At 38.4% G+C, this 18,464-nt stretch overlaps 1 protein-coding gene across 1 annotated transcript; it reads right to left on the bottom strand.

The window, feature by feature from the left end:
• On the bottom strand, window positions 1–7,538 carry LOC143863612 (putative mannitol dehydrogenase). The gene is made up of 5 exons (XM_077374332.1): window positions 7,380–7,538; window positions 6,863–6,976; window positions 1,738–2,251; window positions 1,209–1,362; window positions 1–627 (listed from the first exon to the last, which is right to left on the bottom strand). The coding sequence occupies exons 1-5, from the start codon at window positions 7,475–7,477 to the stop codon at window positions 305–307; spliced, it is 1,203 nt and encodes a 400-aa protein (XP_077230447.1). The 5' UTR covers window positions 7,478–7,538; the 3' UTR covers window positions 1–304.
• Window positions 7,539–18,464: the final 10,926 nt, after the last annotated feature.

Here is an 18,464-nt window from a genome sequence, read left to right as displayed (position 1 = left end):
TGAATAGTAACAAAAATGAGCTCTTAATAAAAGAAAAGGGTGCCCTTAACAGCTCCCAGAAAACTAGAGGACACACAAGAAAGACCGATCTAATAATACTTAGGAAACAAGCCTTTCATTCAAAAGCTCAAAACTAATTGATGTAGTAGTCCATCAAGATGAACTACCAAAGAAATTGCAATAGCAATGACAATCTTAAAACAACTTGACACTCCAAACCTTAATAACATCTCTAATGCGGAACCAAACACAAGTAAATTGTTACTAAACTAACATTGCCGCCGCCTAACCAAATTAATGATGCTCATGGAGCGGGTAAAGTGTTTGCAATGTCGATGACAAATCTATCTAACATCCCCTTTGCGAGCTGCTCCATGGCCGTGTTGACATAGTCCATCGGAATGACCTTGATGTCCGAAGTAATGTTGTGAGCGGGTAAAGTGTTTGCAATGTCGATGACAAATCGATATCTAACATCCCCTTTGACGAGCCGCTCCATGGCCGTGTTGACATAGTCCATCGGAATGACCTCGATGTCCGAAGTAATGTTGTGCTTCGCTGCAAAATCGATCATCTCTTGGGTTTCTTTCATTCCTCCAATGCAACTTCCTTCGACACCTTTCCTCCCTACAAAAATTAAAATCATTGTCACCGTCTTGTCCATTGGACCATTATGAAACTTTCAGAAATGGTAGACCACACCCATTACATGGGAATCCTCTAAAGTTGATCTGTACATATTTTCGAAGGATTCAATAATACAAGTTTAATTACGAAAAAAAACTCTTGGGTACCACATTTTTGTGGTGATCTAAAGCATTCATTTGATGGGCCCTGATATAGAGAGGGTGTCCACAAAAAATCAGCTCCATAGGATCATCCCAACCATGTGATTTGTGGAGTTTAAAATGGACGGATATAAATCGGCACAAATCTATTCATATTTTAGCTCCACAAATGGAAGGCTTAAGATGATCCTATGAAATTGATTTTTTGTGGACACCCTATCTATGATGGGGCCTATCAAATGAATGATTTAGATCACCACAAAAAATGTGGGACCCAAGTGTTTTTTGTCGCTGGATTAGAGAATGATCTCTAGTCGGCAGACTAGAAACACTTTTCTATATATATATATAAAGGGAAAAGTATATATGGCCAATTAGAGACACTTTTCTCATAAATATATACATATAATATTTACTTACACTTAAGTAGAGAAAATACTGGGAGCTCAAGTGGTCTATCAGGCTCTCCAACCATAATGAGCTTCCCATGAGACTTCAACAAACCAAGCAATGGTATGAGAGGATGAACAGCAGGAACTGTATCAATGATACCGTCCATCGTGCCCATGGCAGCCTACACACAAAATAAATGCAACAAACATCTTATTAGTAAAATTTCACTTCTTAGAAAGATCATAAAGGAAACCCATTTTTGACTAAATCTAAAGAGTTGATTTGACCTCCATCGGACTAAGTGTGTTGCTCAAATCAGTAAATGTCTAGGATTAAAAAATCAGTAAATTGTTTCGCCACAATGGTGAAACAGCCTCAAATCTGACTAAGCATTCCAAGTTGGGGCCTTAACCTTCACATCCAGGAGAAAACTAAATTTACACCATAACTAAGGGATACATTTCACATGGAAAAGTTCAAGGAATAGATAGTCATTTCTGCCTGAGGGGGTCCAAGTGAACACATAAGAAACTTGACACCATAACAAAACTCTTACCTGTATTTGTGCTGGGTCGTGGCTGACTAGGAACGAGTCGGCACCGAGTCGCTCTATTGCATCCTTCTCCTTGCTAGGAGATGTGCTGATTACAGTCACCTTCACTCCAAATGCCTTGGCAAACTTCACCGCAACGTGGCCAAGCCCACCAAGCCCAACCACTCCCAAATGCTTACCGGGCTCGCTCAATCCAAAATATTTCAGTGAGCTGTACACAGTGATCCCGGCGCACAACAGTGGTGCACCAGCATCAAGGGGCATGTTTTCAGGGAAATGGACAACAAAGTGCTCATTGATGACTAGCAGGTCAGAGTAACCGCCATATGTGATGGTGCCATCGTGGTAAACAGAATTATAAGTGAGAATCATCTTAGGACAGTAATTCTCCAAGCCCTTCTCGCAGTTATCACAAGTGTGGCATGCCCCAACCATGCATCCAACACCTACCTTATCTCCAACCTTGAAATTCTTTACATTACGCCCCACCTCTGTGATTACACCAACAATCTCGTGCCTGCAAAAACCAGTCATTTTAGTACAATAATTTTTGCTTTATTACCAGACAAAGTAGACTCATTCTGATGTGTATATGCATGCAAGAACCTCATCATTAGAATGGGATGAGCCCCACAAATCGTGAAACTGGATGCTTATTAGATATGATGAAATTTTATTACCAACTTGACATTTCTAACTATCCAAACATAAGCGTACAAGTGGACTGTTACAAGAACAAATGTCTGAAAATTAACATTCAACTGACAAAAGTTTAGTGATCAGGCTACTGTCTAGAGTTCATGAGTGAAACATTGACCCTTTCAAGCCCACTCAGCTTTGGACTTACTGAGTCAATCAAACACTTCCGAGTCAATAAAATGTTGATGCACTAATCACATGACTCGATTCAATTTTTACAATGGTCTAGTTCTTAACTAATCACACACTGTATCAATCAATAAAGATTGTCCAATTGTTGGGCAGTTTCTAATCCATGGGGGCGCATAGATGCTTGGCACAATAAACACACAAATGGCACTTGTATGATGCAGATCAAAGAAAACAACCATAGTGAATCCCGTGGCTCCATAACTCGCAGAATACTAACTAATTAATATAACTATTTCCTCGTTTTTTTATCAACCTACTATAACTCGCCACATACTAACTAATTAATATAACCATTTCCCCATTTTTTTTATCAAGCTTCCGAAATGTTGCATGTTTAGGTTGGGACTGCAGACCCTGCAGACCTCACATGAGCTAGCATTTGATGCAGTGCCAACATGGTAGCGATGTCATGCCTAGGTGGTTCTGGTGGAGTTCCAAGGTGCATTCCCGCAATAATGTTGCTGGCCCGTCTTGAACTTGACTTTTGGGCTTCTGGTGGCAAAATCATGGAAAGTAGTAAACTACAAAGTTGTAAGTCTTTTTGAGATCTTTCCAACAAGTATTTGTTCTCGAAAATTGGACAAGCGGTTAGAATGTTATGGCAATTTTAGTAGACTGTGTCTGTGGGTTCCCAAACCAGTCAAAGTGAGTGAGTTCCAATGCAATTAAGGTTACGTTAGTGCCTAAGTTAGCTAGTGGAGGAGGTTGAACACATTTTCTCTTGTTTTCTTTTATTTAAAGGGTTAGAAACCATCTTTAGAGGTGGATTTTGGATGTTGATTAACTTATGTAATTGATGGAATATCAATTGGGTTGAACTTTGCTCCCATTTTGATTCTTCTCTTGTTGTGTTCTTGAATTCTAATTTTCTTCTTCTTCCCTCTTCAGCACCCGCATTATCTGGTATCAAAGCCAACGCTATTCTCTTTGGCTAGCTTCGATTTGATTTTCATGGCAACACGAAGAGGTAGAGTAAGGTGTGGTTACCAAATGATGAAAGATTTGAGAGATAAAAGAGATGAACTTCAAAGGCTTCGAAGACAAGCTGAGCAACTTACCATGCGACTTGAATGCCAAGAGGCTCATAGTGAGCATGTTGGATTAAGCCGTGGAGGTCCTAGTGATGAGTCTGATGCGAATCCTTTCGCCAATACTCGTGAGGAGACTAGGTTGGGAAGGTTCTATCATGATTTCGAAACCGTCAAGATTGATTTGCCAGAGTTCCATGGTCGTCTAGAACCCGAAGAGTTTCTGGAATGGCTTAGTGCCATTGAGAAGTCTTTGATTATAAGGAGACACCCAAATGCCAACATGTAAAGCTTGTGGAAAGTCGGTATTGTACATGTCAAATGTTTACGGAGTTTGTGAAGAAGTCATAGGTTGAGATGTTGAAATTGTTGTGCAGATTTGAATTGTTCTAGTTTTTATATGGTTGTAACATAACTTGGACATTGTTAATTGCATGCCTAATAGGTTTTCCCCCTTTTGAAGAAGAGATCGGGGTTTTCCTCTAGCTCCCTATTTCTTGAGGGCGGCCCAGTGCAGAGGCTCCCGCCATTGCAGGGTCTTGGGAGGGCTGGACGTTCGCAGCCTTACCCGTGCTTTGCAGAGAGGCTGTTTCCGCATTTCGAACTCATGACCTCTAGGTCACGATGGAGCAACCTTACCGTTGCACAATAGTGTTTCTTTTAATGTATTGTTTTTTAAGAAATTGATTTCTGCTATATTTTGCAAATCAAATGGGGTGATTATAGGAGAATCTCACGTGTTTAGAAGGACTTCAATAAAAGGGAGTCTAAGACTGAGAAAGATTTAATTAGATAGAGTAGAGAAATTCAATGCGTTAATGGTGGAGTGATTTTTTAAGGCTTTGAATGAGAATGTAGCAAAATAAAGCGGAGCTATGACAGTGTTTAGAATATCACTAAAAAGGAGGGGAGTATTGTTCTACGACTAGGTGAGATTAAATTAGATATGGAGTAGAGAAATCCCATGAGTTGATAGTCTAGACTACGTATGAGACTGTGTACGTGGTTGGGGGCTGGTTTAGAGCAAGAGGACTATTTTATTTTTATTAATTAGTTTTCATATGAAATATTTACAAGCATGACAATTACTTTTGAGTTGACTTATTATTCAATAAAATTGACAGTATTTATTTTCAAATTAGTGGTTACGTTTAGGTGCATTAGGCTTGGATTTTGAATGCAGGATCATGTTTGAGAATATAACACTATGAAAGAGGTCTGCGCTGGTCGACAATGAGTTGCCCAAGAGGTGATTTTTCTCTTAGTCGTTGGTTGTGATTATGTAAGTTCTGTTCACCTGTTTGGTTAAATTGCATGCGCATGAAGATTAACTTAAGAGAAGAATCAATGTTGGGTCGAAAAAGAAATATGTCATCAACTTCAAAGGCTTTTTGACTTACAATGCCATATCGAAAGAAATGAGATAAAGAATAGAGATCTAAAACCGCACCCCAAAGGTCAGAGTTTGGATTAAGGTAAATACAATGAATGACTTCGGGTGGTGTCTTCATAATTTGTTTGCTAAAGTTCTCTACCTGGTGTAAAATTGAGTGAAGGTCTCATCATTTCGTTGTCTAGTGTTTATTAGGTCATCAATTGGGTAGATTTTTGGTGGATAGGGTAGCATTTGATGTGGGGCACTATGGTATAAAATGGGCATGATAAATTATCACTGTTTTGGTTAAGATCGATATTATGACTAATATTTGTTAACGACTAATATATGTTAACGAAGATGGTTACTAATGTTACACTTAATTTGTTTATATTATGGTCCAAGTAATATGAGAGATGATTTGATCTTCCTCGATCATTGCGATTGTTGGTTCGATCATTGACTGGGCCATAACAACATTCATCATCCAATGATCCCTGCTGTCATCTCATGAGCTCCACCATGAATGGGCCACAACTACATTCATCAGCTCATGATCCTCGCCATCCAGCTCATGAGCTCGACATAGCTACGTAAATTCATGACATTGTAACCGGTAGAACAGTGTCTTTTGGTCTATAAAGGTTGATCGACAGTCGTTAGCACGGATGGTAAACATTGAAGAGAACATATTCAAAAGTGACATCGACACACACACACACCGTCCGATCCCAGTACTGTCAATGAGATGGGATGGCACCACGACCTGTGCCCATAACAATAGTCCGACGCATATTTGTCATTCTAAAGGATGTTTTCGTCTTTACATGCCCAAGTAAGACGAAATTCGGTTCCCCCCGCTTACACATGTCAAACCCAGATGGCTTATCTCCCTCGCCTCTTTCGAATGTAACTATTTTGTTGAAAAGTTTGGAAAGGAAAAATAGTTCTAATTAGTCATATTTTTTACACACAAAAAGATGACTTGAACCAACACTATTCAATATTTACTTAGAGGGACCTTCACATTATAATCATAATTATCTAAATTAACCATAATCGTAACAGTTGGCACTAAATTGTAGGAAGAAAAAAAATTCCAAGAAAAAAATTTCCATCAGAAATGTTTTCCTTGGAATCCAAACGTGGCCTAATCGACCCACATTGTCATTTTGTACAAGGCAAGGGCACTATAGTCATTTCACATAAGATTATTCTGCTACTTTATTCAGGGAATAATGTATTCGGCCCCTTTTCTTCCCTGAGCTACCCCGATCTATTGTAAAAAAGCAGTTATAAATACACTAAAATGGGTGGGCCGGTGAAGAAAATGAATATATCATTTCCAGTTGCTACAAGAACAGTAAACTCTAAGGCTCTGTTCACTTGTTTTCCCGGGAAAGGAAAAGAAAATGTTTCCCAGGAATCTGATGTGGCATTAGGAAAAGAAATTCAGGGAATCTGTGCAGGAAAAAATTTTCCTAGATTGTTCACTTGCGTTGGAAAAGGTTTACAGGGAAACTGCTTGCCCTTCTTTCTGCACTAGTTTTCCAGGAAAACGAAATCCGTGTGTTGTTTTGGTCGGAAACGAAATCCCTAAAGGGTGGGAAAATGGGCTTTTCCATGTCATTTTTTGCTTTTTTTCAAATATTTCACATGTGTAATTTTATTTTCCTTGGAAAGCAAGTGAACACCAGAATTCTGTCTTATCAAGGTCTTGTCAGGAAAAAAATAAGCTGTTTCCAGGGATTTGCTTTCCAGGGAACGCAAGTGAACAGAGCCTAAGTATAATATAAGAACAAACGGAGAAGATAATGGCGTTAAGGCAACATACCCCGGACAGACAGGATATACAGAATCTCCCCACTCATTCTTGATGCGATGAAGGTCCGAATGACAAATTCCACAGTAGAGAATCTTCAAGGTTATGTCCTCGTCACCATTAGCCCTGAAAATCACGTAATCAATTTTTTAATACAGCCCTGAAAAGCACATGTGGTCCCACTTTGGATTGACCATTGAATGTGGATTTTTTTTTTTTTTTTGACAACAGGGATGTTTGAACTCGAGACCTTGCTCTGATACCATGTTGAAACTTTCCAACTTCTCCCAAAGCTTAAGCTGTTGGAGAAGGGCAATATTTAATCTTTTATACTTTAACATGATAAAAGATCAGCATTGTGTGCACGCGATCTTTGGTTAAAACCCAAATTAAAACATGAATCGATCTGGGTTTTTGCTCATTTATAACAAAGAATAAAACAATCAAAGGATAGATAATTATGAAGAATAGAGATAAAGATCTGATAAGAATATAAGAGAGAAAATAAAGCCTAGTTTGAGAGATATACCTTCTAGAAAACTGAAATGGGGAGAGGATTCCAGATGCATCTCTGGCTGCCCAACCAAATGCCTTCTGTGGATGCTCTGTTTCTGGGGATTTGGCCATATGCTTTGTTATTTTTCACACTGACACAGAGACAGATGGATCTGTCTAACGCTTAGATGTCTATATATATAGAGTGGGGTGTAAGTTAGGGACGTAAACAATAACGTTAGGTCTGGAGTTCGAACCGACAGTCAAGGAACCACACAAATTTGTAGTTGTTGTAGACTTGTAGGAAAGGTTTCAAATTTCGACCGAAACTGAAATGCCGCTGACCCGAAACGCTACTGGATTTCTGCGAAATCCAGCCGAAATTTATATTAATTGGGGGGATAATATCATTATGAGTGGCAATGACACGTGCACTTTAGTAGCAACAAAAAGAGAATGGTAGATATCCAATAAAGGCCCAACAAAAAGCGAATGTAGATGTTACGCACGTGAAAGAGCGGTAGATATCCTAACACTCTATATTTTATTTAGGTTGTGAATAATGAAGATTAATATGTAATCAGTCGCTAGTAACGGAGGAACGGGCTGAGTAAATCTCCCACACAGATCACAAGCAATTTAGCATAGCGGTGCTTTTCCTTGAAAGCTAGGAAATAGGTTAGCTTCTCCTTCTCTAGATCTGCCCTGGCTTTTAGTTTTAGTTTTAGATTTAGTTTATTGTTTTATGTCTAACGTCCACCCCCAAGTGGGAAACGTCTTGCTCTTTCTAAATTAGAGTGCAATTAGGACTCTTGTTAGCAAGTTTATAAATACTCCCTTTAAGGAGAGTTTGGAACTAAAACAAACCCTAATCTTTGTTAGCTTTTGAGAGAGGAATTCAAGGGCAAGAAATTGAGGATCAAGAGCAAGGAATTGTGGAAGAGAGTTGAGGTAAGATCTTCATGCTAATTAAATTATGATATTAAGGATAATTGTAAAACTAGGTTAGTGTGTTAAGTTTAGTCTAAACCCATGTTATAATGGTGCCGAATTTTCAGAATTTCGATCGAAATTTCTGATTCCCAGAGTGCCAAAACGGGATCCGAAACCGAAATTTGAAGCCTTGGACACAAGTCACACAATAGCCTTGCGTACGGCCTCTGAGCCGGGCAATAAATTTTACCCTTTTGAGAGCTGATGTGAAGACAAACACGTCTCTGGTGGAGCGAAGAAACAACCGACTCATTCATTGGATGTTCGTTTTTTTTATTAAGGCCACCACCCAGCATAATCATATTTTTTGGGAAATGATATCGGCACACCGTGTTTTTATAATTGCAAGGCCGTAGGCTGTAAGCATGGTTTTAAATTTCGGATTTCGGTGGGACCGAAACCAGTATTTGGCGAAATTAAATATTTCTCCACTTACCAAATTTTGTTCCGAAATTTCGATAATTTCGGTCCGAAATTTCGGTCTGAAATTTTGAGAAAATGCAACTTTTAAAAAAAAAAAAAAAAACATTACAAAATTTCGGCCTAAATTTCGGAATTTCGGTTAGGAATTTCGAACGGGAGTTCCGAATGTCCGAAATGGTTACCGGAACTGAAATTTTAAACCATGGCTGTAGGCTGTAAGAGCTTTTTGGAAAGGGAATTGATATATCCGCCCTTTTGATTACTACGGACACGTGTATCAATGACTACAGAGGCCCTTGAGGGCCGGGGCTGATGTACTTGATGCAGAAGATTTCAAAGGGCATGATTGCCGGGTACCGCTGGGTGCCCCTAGAAATCAAAAGGGACGTATATATCAATTCCCTTTTTGGGAAATGTAATGACCTTTGGCAGCTTATAAAACAAACACAAAAAGACAAGAAGAAAGAGAGTAAATAACAAACATGGGTGTGTTGATATCATTTCCCTATTTTTAAAGCAATATTATATGATGGGTGGCCTTACAAACCCATATTCTTCCAGAAGTATGGTACGGCAGACTCCATAAGATGATCCAATCCATCCATTTCTTGCGGCACAATGTAAATAGGTTGTGCCCCAAATATCATTTCCATAGGATGATCCTAACCCTCCATCTATAGAGGGTCTGCACATTATGGAAATTTCAATAGATAAAATGGTTAGGATCATCCTATGGAAATGATTTTTTGGGGCACAACCTATTTATGTTGTGGCCCAACAAATGGACAGTTTGGATCATCTTATGGAGTCTGTCGTACCATACTTTTTTGAAGAATACGGGTTTGTAAGTATTAGCCCAAGGGTACTCATAAGTTTAAGTAATCACATTTTCCGTGTTGTTTTGATGCTAGTAAACTCAAATTGATTAGTCTTTATAGACTAATGTGTTGCCTTTGAGTATTGAGCCTTAAACAGAAATTTCACATGTCATATTGTCATTAGCACAGTACAAGACAACACATGGCTTGAGGATCAACTTGTCCAAATGAATCAAGTGAGCTTGTATACATTGGAGGCATCCTCCTTGGAAGATGTTCAAGCATAGAGCTCAAGTTGAGGATCCGACAAGCAAGCCTCGCACATGCAAAGAGGAGCTTGAAGTTGAACAAAGTGTTGGTGACCTTTTCATGCTTCAAAAGTGAAGAACCCATTCAAGAGATGAAGTTACATGGACCAAGCATTCAAAGGAGTTCATATACAAGTTCAAGAGCACAAAGAAAGTATTTAAAGCCAAGACAATCAAGGGAGTTCGAGCATCTTACATTATCTAGATTATTTTGGAGATCTTATTCGTGTGGTTTTGCATTTCAAAGCATTTTTCAAACCATCTTCAGAACCACGCTTGGAACCTAATTAACTTTAAAAATGGATTTGCAAGTGTTTAAAATACAACTCTAAAGTGTCTTTTAAATTGTTTTGAAAAACTCTATTTTCCCCTCAAACTTACTTTCCAAAGGTAGATACTTCAAAGGGATCAAATACATGTCTAAAATATGCCAAACACATCATATATCCTTCCTCTAAACTTAATTTGAGTCACACCAAAAGATGGAAGTGATTTGCAAAAGGCATTAAAACTTGAAAATTTGTAGGCATCTACGTAGATGTCTAAGTAGACGTCTAAACGGCGGAAATTATAGCCGTTGGCTATAACGGTGTGGAAGCTGGATTTTTCAGCATGCGCGCAAGTCCCTGCCAGAGGAGCACTCGGTGTCGTATCCTCCACGAGTCGGCCTGGTTGCCGGCTACGGGCTTTCGGGGAGGTGAGTCTCTCACAGAAGTGTGTCCCACTTTTAATTCCTAAAGAATTGAAGGTGGACCAAACTTCGGGTTTTCAGAGTCGCCACCTAGGTTAGGGTCAGGACCTATCTGATTTTCGAGAGAAGTGTGTCCCAGTTTTAATTCTGAAGAATTGAAGGCGGACCAAACTTTTGGCCCTCGGAGTTGTCACCCAGGTTAGGGCCTAGATCCCGTCTTGACTTTGTTTGATAAAGTAGGTCTTAACCAGATCTGAGTAAGGGTGTGATTACACAAGTGAAAGGTGGTAGGCACCACTCGTGACTGGACGTATCCGGTCTCTTTGGACTTTAGACTGGATTTATGCAAGCTCTATGCTTTGACAAAATTTTGTAATATCTGTGAATCCTAGCTCTTGTGAGCAATTTAAACCTATTTCAGATGCAGTACCGAGTGCCGCGTCATCGGTAGGGACCATGTGCCCTTCAAGTCAATTCGAGAATAATTGGGGAATGGGGTTTTTATTTGAAAAGAAGAACAACAATGGAAGAGTCTTCTTTTCAATAGTCCTTTCCCTAAATCTCAAACTCCACAATTAAGTCCAACACATGACCGGAGTAAGTAATAAGGAAGTGAGAGTTGATCAGAGGGTTCTTCCAATGGTGGGAGAGTTCCCTCTTTGTTTAGTCCTTTCCAAGAAGTTCGCTCGCCACAATTAAGTCCACCACGGGATCGGAGAGAACAATTGGGAAAATAATAACAACGGGGAAGTTCCTCCCCTAATTCTAGGTTGATTTCATTTATTTTAAGATTTATTAATTAATTAAACTAATTTAATTAATTAAAAAGCTGAGCTAATTATTTAATTAATCAGGAGTTAGTTTGATTAATTAAGAAAAGTTAATTAACTAACTAATCTGAGTGAATTAATTAACTAAATACAAGCTAATTAATTAACATGAATTAAGTCAATTAATTAGCTAAATACTATATATTAACTAACTAATCTTACTGGTTAATTAATTAACTAAGATTAGTTAATTAATTAACTGAAAGGAAATTATTCAGCTTAAATAAAATTTGATTCGTAACCTCTTTGGTGGTGGAAAAAGTCCGGCAAGGCTTCCGTGCTATGCTGAAAAGGAGGCTCGGTCTGCTCCGAAAATTGGGCAGAGCTTCTGCGCTACGTTGAAAAGGAACTCGGTCACCTCTGGAAAACGGGCAGAGCTTCCACGCTAGTATGAAAAAGAGGCTCGCTCGTCTCCTGAATTTCCACAGGGCTTCCGTGTTGTGCTGAAAAGGAGGGTCGGTTTGCTCCAGAAATTGGACAGAGCTTCCACACTATCGTAGAAACAGGCCCGTATGTTGCCTATAATCCTTCAAGGCTTCTACACTCCGAGAGAAAAAGGCATTTTCCAAAGAAAAGGGATTGCAAGCTTACTTGGAAGGATTAGGGTTTTTTCCTAAAAAAAACTAGTTTTTGAACTTTTTTCTAAGTTTTGAAGATCAAAAGGTAGTTTTTGAGAAATTTTCAAAATATCAAAGAGGTTTTTCGAAGCTTTTTCAAGTAGAAAATGGGATGAGAATGAATGATGCCTTCAGGTCTATTTATAGAAGAGAAAACTAGATATTTTGGGAATGTCATGATGACATTTTGACATGTGTCCCACCCCCTAATCGAGTGGGCTCGGTCCAAAACGAGTCCACTCGATCTGGGGTACCCCCAATCGAGCCCGCTCGAATTGGGGTCCTTGAGGGGTCACAGTTAGGGCACTTTTAGGGTTTTTTCGGAAGAAATCAGGGGTTTTCTGAAATCCTATTGAGGCCCTAGATGACAACCCAAGAGGGGGGTGAATTGGCTTTTAAAAACTTTTTCCAAACACGAATTCAGAAGCTAAAACACAATGGCAAAATTAAACATGCAAGCACAACATGGAACATAAAAACCACAAGCAGACATAAGAGATAGAGAGAGAGAGAGAGTGAAGAGAGAGTACACCATGAGTTTTACAGTGGTTGCACTAAGGATCCACACCAAGGCCTATATCCACTTCCCTGAGATCTTCAGAGGTTCCACTATCCCAATTCCTTTAACGGAGAGGAATCAACCCAACTACAAATCTGGAGAAAGCTCTGCATCTCCAACACTCGCTTTAGAGAAGGCTCTACATCTTCTACACACGCCCTATGGAGAAGGCTCTGGGTCTCCACCAACACTTGCCCAGTACAAAGTTTTCCGAGAGAAAAATAAAATCCTCGCAAAGGATAATACAAGTTTAAGCTCGCTACAAGTTCTCTCAAGCAAAGAAAAGATATACAATGGAAGCCCTAAGATCCAAATCTCACTTTCAAGCTCAAAGAGGCACAAGATGGTTTCTAACTCAAGAGAGTGTTCAAATAAAGCTTAGGAGTTTCTTCTTTGATGAGTTTTGCAAGTTAAAATGAACACAAAGAAGAAAAGAGATCAAACCCTAGAAATCAAGAAAAAACAAGGTTTCCAAGTGTTCAAATGGATTACCCAAATGTGTTTTCAAATGCCATATATATAGACCACAAAAGATAGCTCAAAATAGGGTTAAAGTGGTCTTTTTGGGCCAAGAGGCGAATCCTAAGAAAACTAGCCGTTATAGCCCGACGGCTAAATTTTTAAACCCAACTGGACGTCCACTTGTGTCCATTTCTCCACCTGGACGTCCACTCACTTTTCTCTTTTCTGAATTGTTTTTAAATTCATATCTCACTCGTTTCTCGTCGGATTTTGAAGCTCTTACACTCGATTTAAATGAAAACGATAAGATCTATCCATTAAAATATTTTAAAAAATATTTTAAAATATTTTAAACCAGTTAAGGTAGGAAATTCAGTTTGCAAGTGCCAATGTCATGTTGCTTAGAACTTGGCCTTTGCATCCACTGGGTTTTGGGACTATTTTGAAAATATATTAGGGTATTTTTGAAAGCTTTTGGGTGTGTTTGAGTGCCTCTAAAAACCTAGGTGAGATTTGGACTTTTACAAACTATAATGAACTTGAAATCTAAACTAAGTCTTCAATGGTCTCCAACAACTTCAAGTTCTTCTTTAACTTCATGGATCAACTCCTTTGGCTTCTAAGATCTTCATAACATGTCCAAGCCTTCATCTTCCTTTGGCTTTTCATGATGCTCATCATTGGTCCAAGCCTTGATCCATGCTCTTTCCTTTACGTTGATGCTTGATGACATAGATCTTCTATTCATGCGCTAAAACACCAAACATATTAGAAATAACAACATAAAGCATCTTGTGTTTGGAATCATCAAAACATAGAAGATTGCCAAGGTGGAAATCTTTGGGCTTACAAACTCCCCTTTTTTTATGATAACAATACACAAGGTGATTGCCAACATACAAGCTCACTTTCTCTCCCCCTTCGTCATCAACAAAAAGATGGGGCAAGAGACAAATCAAAGGGAAAAAATATAGGGAAAACTACTAGAAACCCCCTGGATAAAAACGTATCTACATGAATCCCCCCAAAAATTTCTTAATTACCAATCACACCATAAATATCTTTTAATTTTGCCTATTACCAATTTCACCCTTTCTTAGATCACCTGACAAATCCGTAGAATCACTCCATTCATTAATCTCTCTCTCTCTCTCTCTCTCTCTCTCTCTCTCTCTCTCTCAATAAGTATAGTTGAACTCGGCTCTCCTAATTGAGAAATTTAAGCTGTGCATGCAAGCCCAAAAAATACAGTGGGCCCACATTACTTGGTTGATCCAAGCCATTCATTTGTTGGTCCCTGACGTGGATATGAAGTGCCCCAAAAATCTTCTCTTTAGGATGATCCTAACCCTCAGATCCCCATTTTTAAAGAGGAGATTTTCTGGGCACTTCCTATCCATGTCAGGGACCAATAAATGATTGGCTTGGATTACCCCAGTAATGTGGGCCCACTGTATTTTTGGGCTGCACATGCATGCACGGCTAGAAAGAGAGATTTATGGATGGAGTGATTTTAGGGATTTGTCAGGTGATATAAGAAAGGGTAAAATTGGTAATAGGCAAAATTTAAAGATATTTATGATGTGACTGGTAATTAAGAAATTTTTGGGGGGATTCCTGTAGATAAGTTTTTATCTTGGGGGTTTTTAGTAGTTTTCCCTAAAATATACAAATATAAACTCCTCCTTAATCAAGGCAAAAATCAAATATGCAACTCCTCCTACTAAAGATATAAAAACATATGAAGAGGGGTTTTATTAAACCAAATGGGGTACAAACCTCCCCTTAAACATATACCCCCCCTATGAAAGATACAAATATAGTATAAGAGAAGTTTTTAAAGAAATGGGGATGGAAATTAAACACACAAGTTCAAAATCCCCCCCCCCCCCCCCCCGCCCTTTTTTTTTGTTTGAAAAACTCATGGGGTTTTAAAATGAAACAAGTTCAAAATCCCCCCTAAGTCAACAATCAACACCCCCCCCCCCCCCCCCCCCCCCCCCGCCCTTTTTTTTTGTTTGAAAAACTCATGGGGTTTTAAAATGAAACAAGTTCAAAATCCCCCCTAAGTCAACAATCAACACCCCCCCCCCCCCCCTTTAAAAAACAATAGTGTAATACAAGAGGGGATAAAAAAATGAGGTTTATAAAGTAAATCACATTAAGCTCCCCCTAAATCAAGTCACTCCCTTTTTTAAATACAAAAGGAATAAATGAGGGATCATCAAACCACACACGCCAAGGTAGAAATTAGTCAATTTAAACAGCAAACCTTGGGCTTTAAAACACCAAAATCATAAATATGTTCGATTAAAGTGCATGCCCCTATTCTAATGCACAAGCATAGAGAACTAGGTTGGGGCTTCTGGAACCCAAACAAATTTGGTTCAAAGGTGTTTAGATTTGCCTAAATAACTCTTCTCAATCCATATAAGTCTGGTTTTAGGCAAAGTTCTAAACACACAATCACTCTTAAACTGTCCCAATCTACCACAAAAACGACATTTAATGCAACATGTAGATGGACGCACAAAATCACAAGAAGTTTTTTTTATTTTCAAATATTTTCATTTCTTCTTGTAAACTGGGTTTTCAAAAACCATTTTTTATTTTTAGAGTTCATCTCATCCATTTCTTCTTTTAAACTATGAACCATATGAGATGAATCTAATTTAATATTTTCATTTTCCTCTCTAATTTTTTTGCATTTTTGGATCAAGTTTGAATTTACCTTTAATAATTTCTCATTAACTTGAACCAAATCATCATTTTTGGATGAGATTTCCTCAATTTAATTTTTTAAAACATCTATTTGATCTTCTAACTTGGAAATTGAACTTTTGAGATCCTTTTCAAAAACCTTAATATTCTTACATGGATCATGTGCATGAGAGTCAACTAATGCAAGAGAGAAACATTATTTTCATACATGCTTTCTAGTTTAGTCCAAATCTCTTTTGCATCGTTACAATTAACAATTTTCTCAAACACATTAGAAGACAAGTTACAACAAATTGCAATCATAGCATTCACATTCAATTCATGCAACTGTAAATCATTTTCACCCCATTTCTTTTTTGAAAAAGAAAATCTATTTTTAAACACTTCTAAAATATCAACATCCAAAGATCCTAAGAAGAACCACATATGGGTTTTCCATTCCATATATTTACTTCCGTCAAAAGATGGAGGCATAGATATGGAGTGGCTTACATGAAAATCCATGGGTTTTGCCAAAAGGATCTTAACTCTAACTGGTAAAGGCTTTTAAAAAATCGAGAGCCCTTGCTCTCATACCAAATGAAATCCCAATGAGGCCCTAGATGGCAATGCAAGAGGGGGGTGAATTGGGTTTTAAAAACTCTTGCCAAACTGTAGACACCCAATTTTGTCAAAACAGTATTAATGATAGGTGTCGCGAGGAAGAACCTTATCACGAGTTCCAGAGCACCAGTAGTGTTTCCCTCAATCTCTCTTTAGGATATTTACAAAGGGAAACGATTTAAAAAAAATCGTGTTATCTCATAAATACAACCAAAATGCATGTTTTACGCAGCACCCGCCTTTTCGGCAACCAGAAAGCTGTGATCAATCAAATGGACGGTTTTGATCATCCTACGGAGTGCCCATATAGCATTTTTTTGGGAAAAATAATGGTTTTTATCCATAATTTTGGTTATTCGGTTAACCGAACTTTTTTTTGAGATAACAGAACCTGAATCCGAATAACTGAATTTTCAAAAAAAATAACCGAAACCGAACTGAACCGACCACACCAATTCCGTTCGGTTCGGTAACCGAATAATGAACACCCCTATCAAGGGTGGTACCTTTTTCGTACCACATTTACGTATGAAATTCCTCCATCTTATAAAAACTTCACAAAAGATACCCATTATTAGATGACTCTTGTGCCATTAATTTCAAAAAACAAAATGATGATTCTTGTTATCTTTGAGCCATATGAAATCCAAATTAATGCCTATCAAGTACTTTTCAAATCAAGCATAGGTGAGATCATAGTTAACAAGTGGATGTGTATATATATGTGTGGCAGTGTCAATGTATGTGTAAAATCAAAATGCTAAAAGTAACGTTACTTCTAATAAAAAAATCAGAAAATAACCTATGCGAGAAAAACGAGTTGTTAGTATAAGATAAACAAAAATTTCAAGTGTTACTCCTCTCACAAGGTATTTTTTTTAATATTTTTTTAGAGTGCTGCTACGGAGACCGGCTGCCCAGATAGAGAGTGGAAGTGTGGAACCCAACAAATCTCTACATGCCAAATGGCCTAGGGTGGGGTAGTTTTGCCATTTTGAGAAAAAAAATAAGGAAATATTGTTGTTAACGTGTGAACAGGCTGTTTGCTGGATCTCATTCTCGGTTCCCAAGAACCATATCATTGTTCATTTTTTATAAATAGGAAAAATTGTTACGAGAATTGCCAATGTGCGGGGGAGGGGGGACACCGTTGGCAATTCTCGTATTTTGATGTCCCTCGTCGACAATTTTTCCTCATAAATATTGTGGAAGGAAAGTTCAAACGTTTGGCAAAAAAACGTGTTTAATATGTCTAGAATGCGTTTTAAACGTTATATTAAAAAAAAGTGCAGGTTTTTATTTTGCTTTTAAAAAGTTTTAAAGGTAATAAACTATGTGTAGGACCTACAATGTCATAGTATCATTATATTATTTGAATGAGGTCACCGTCAAAGCAGTATTTGCAGTCGTGAGGATGCATGGTCCACTGACAACTTAATGAACTTTAAAGAACAAATTGTAAAAGGTGTTTCGCAGTTGGTCTGTCGCAGCCAGACTCACTTTTCAGCAGCATTTGTTAGCATTTTAGTAGCTTTTGTCTCCAAAGGTTGTGTGGCTGGTCTGTTCTGCAACAAACCAACTGTGAAATGCCTTCAGCAGTGGTCCTTAGCAAATCCCTTAAATTTAAATGCACTTGAGTCATTTACACTTAAGGGTGTCAATTTTCACTCACTCACTTTACCATTTAAATATTTCATCTACCCGCTACCACTCTCTCTCTCACTTACCTTTCAAATATTTCATCTACCCAACAGTCCTCCACCACGCACCCTTCAAATCGGGATTTTCTAGCGACTTTCAAATCGGGATTTGCTAGCGACCATTGCAGAAGGCATTTCGCGGATGAGAGCTGCCTCACAGCCTCACTTTTCAGCAGATTTTGTCTTCATTGATTTGATTCATCTGGCTACTCTCACATGCAACGGACCATTTGTGAAATGCCTTTATTGATGGACACTAGCAAATCCCAATTCAAATATTACCCGTGAGTTTTCCTGCTAAAAACGTGCACCGTCCTGCCTTTGACCAAGTGGACTAGTAGTTTTAGAGCTTAGAAACTGAGCCCACGAATCTTGAAAGGGAGGAGTGAGAGGC

The sequence above is a fragment of the Tasmannia lanceolata genome, unplaced genomic scaffold (genome assembly GCF_043159265.1).
Source record: "Tasmannia lanceolata isolate RefF3 unplaced genomic scaffold, GAP_Taslan_0.1 ptg000044l, whole genome shotgun sequence".
Classification (NCBI taxonomy): domain Eukaryota; kingdom Viridiplantae; phylum Streptophyta; class Magnoliopsida; order Canellales; family Winteraceae; genus Tasmannia; species Tasmannia lanceolata.
This window is presented reverse-complemented; position numbering and strand designations above follow the sequence as displayed.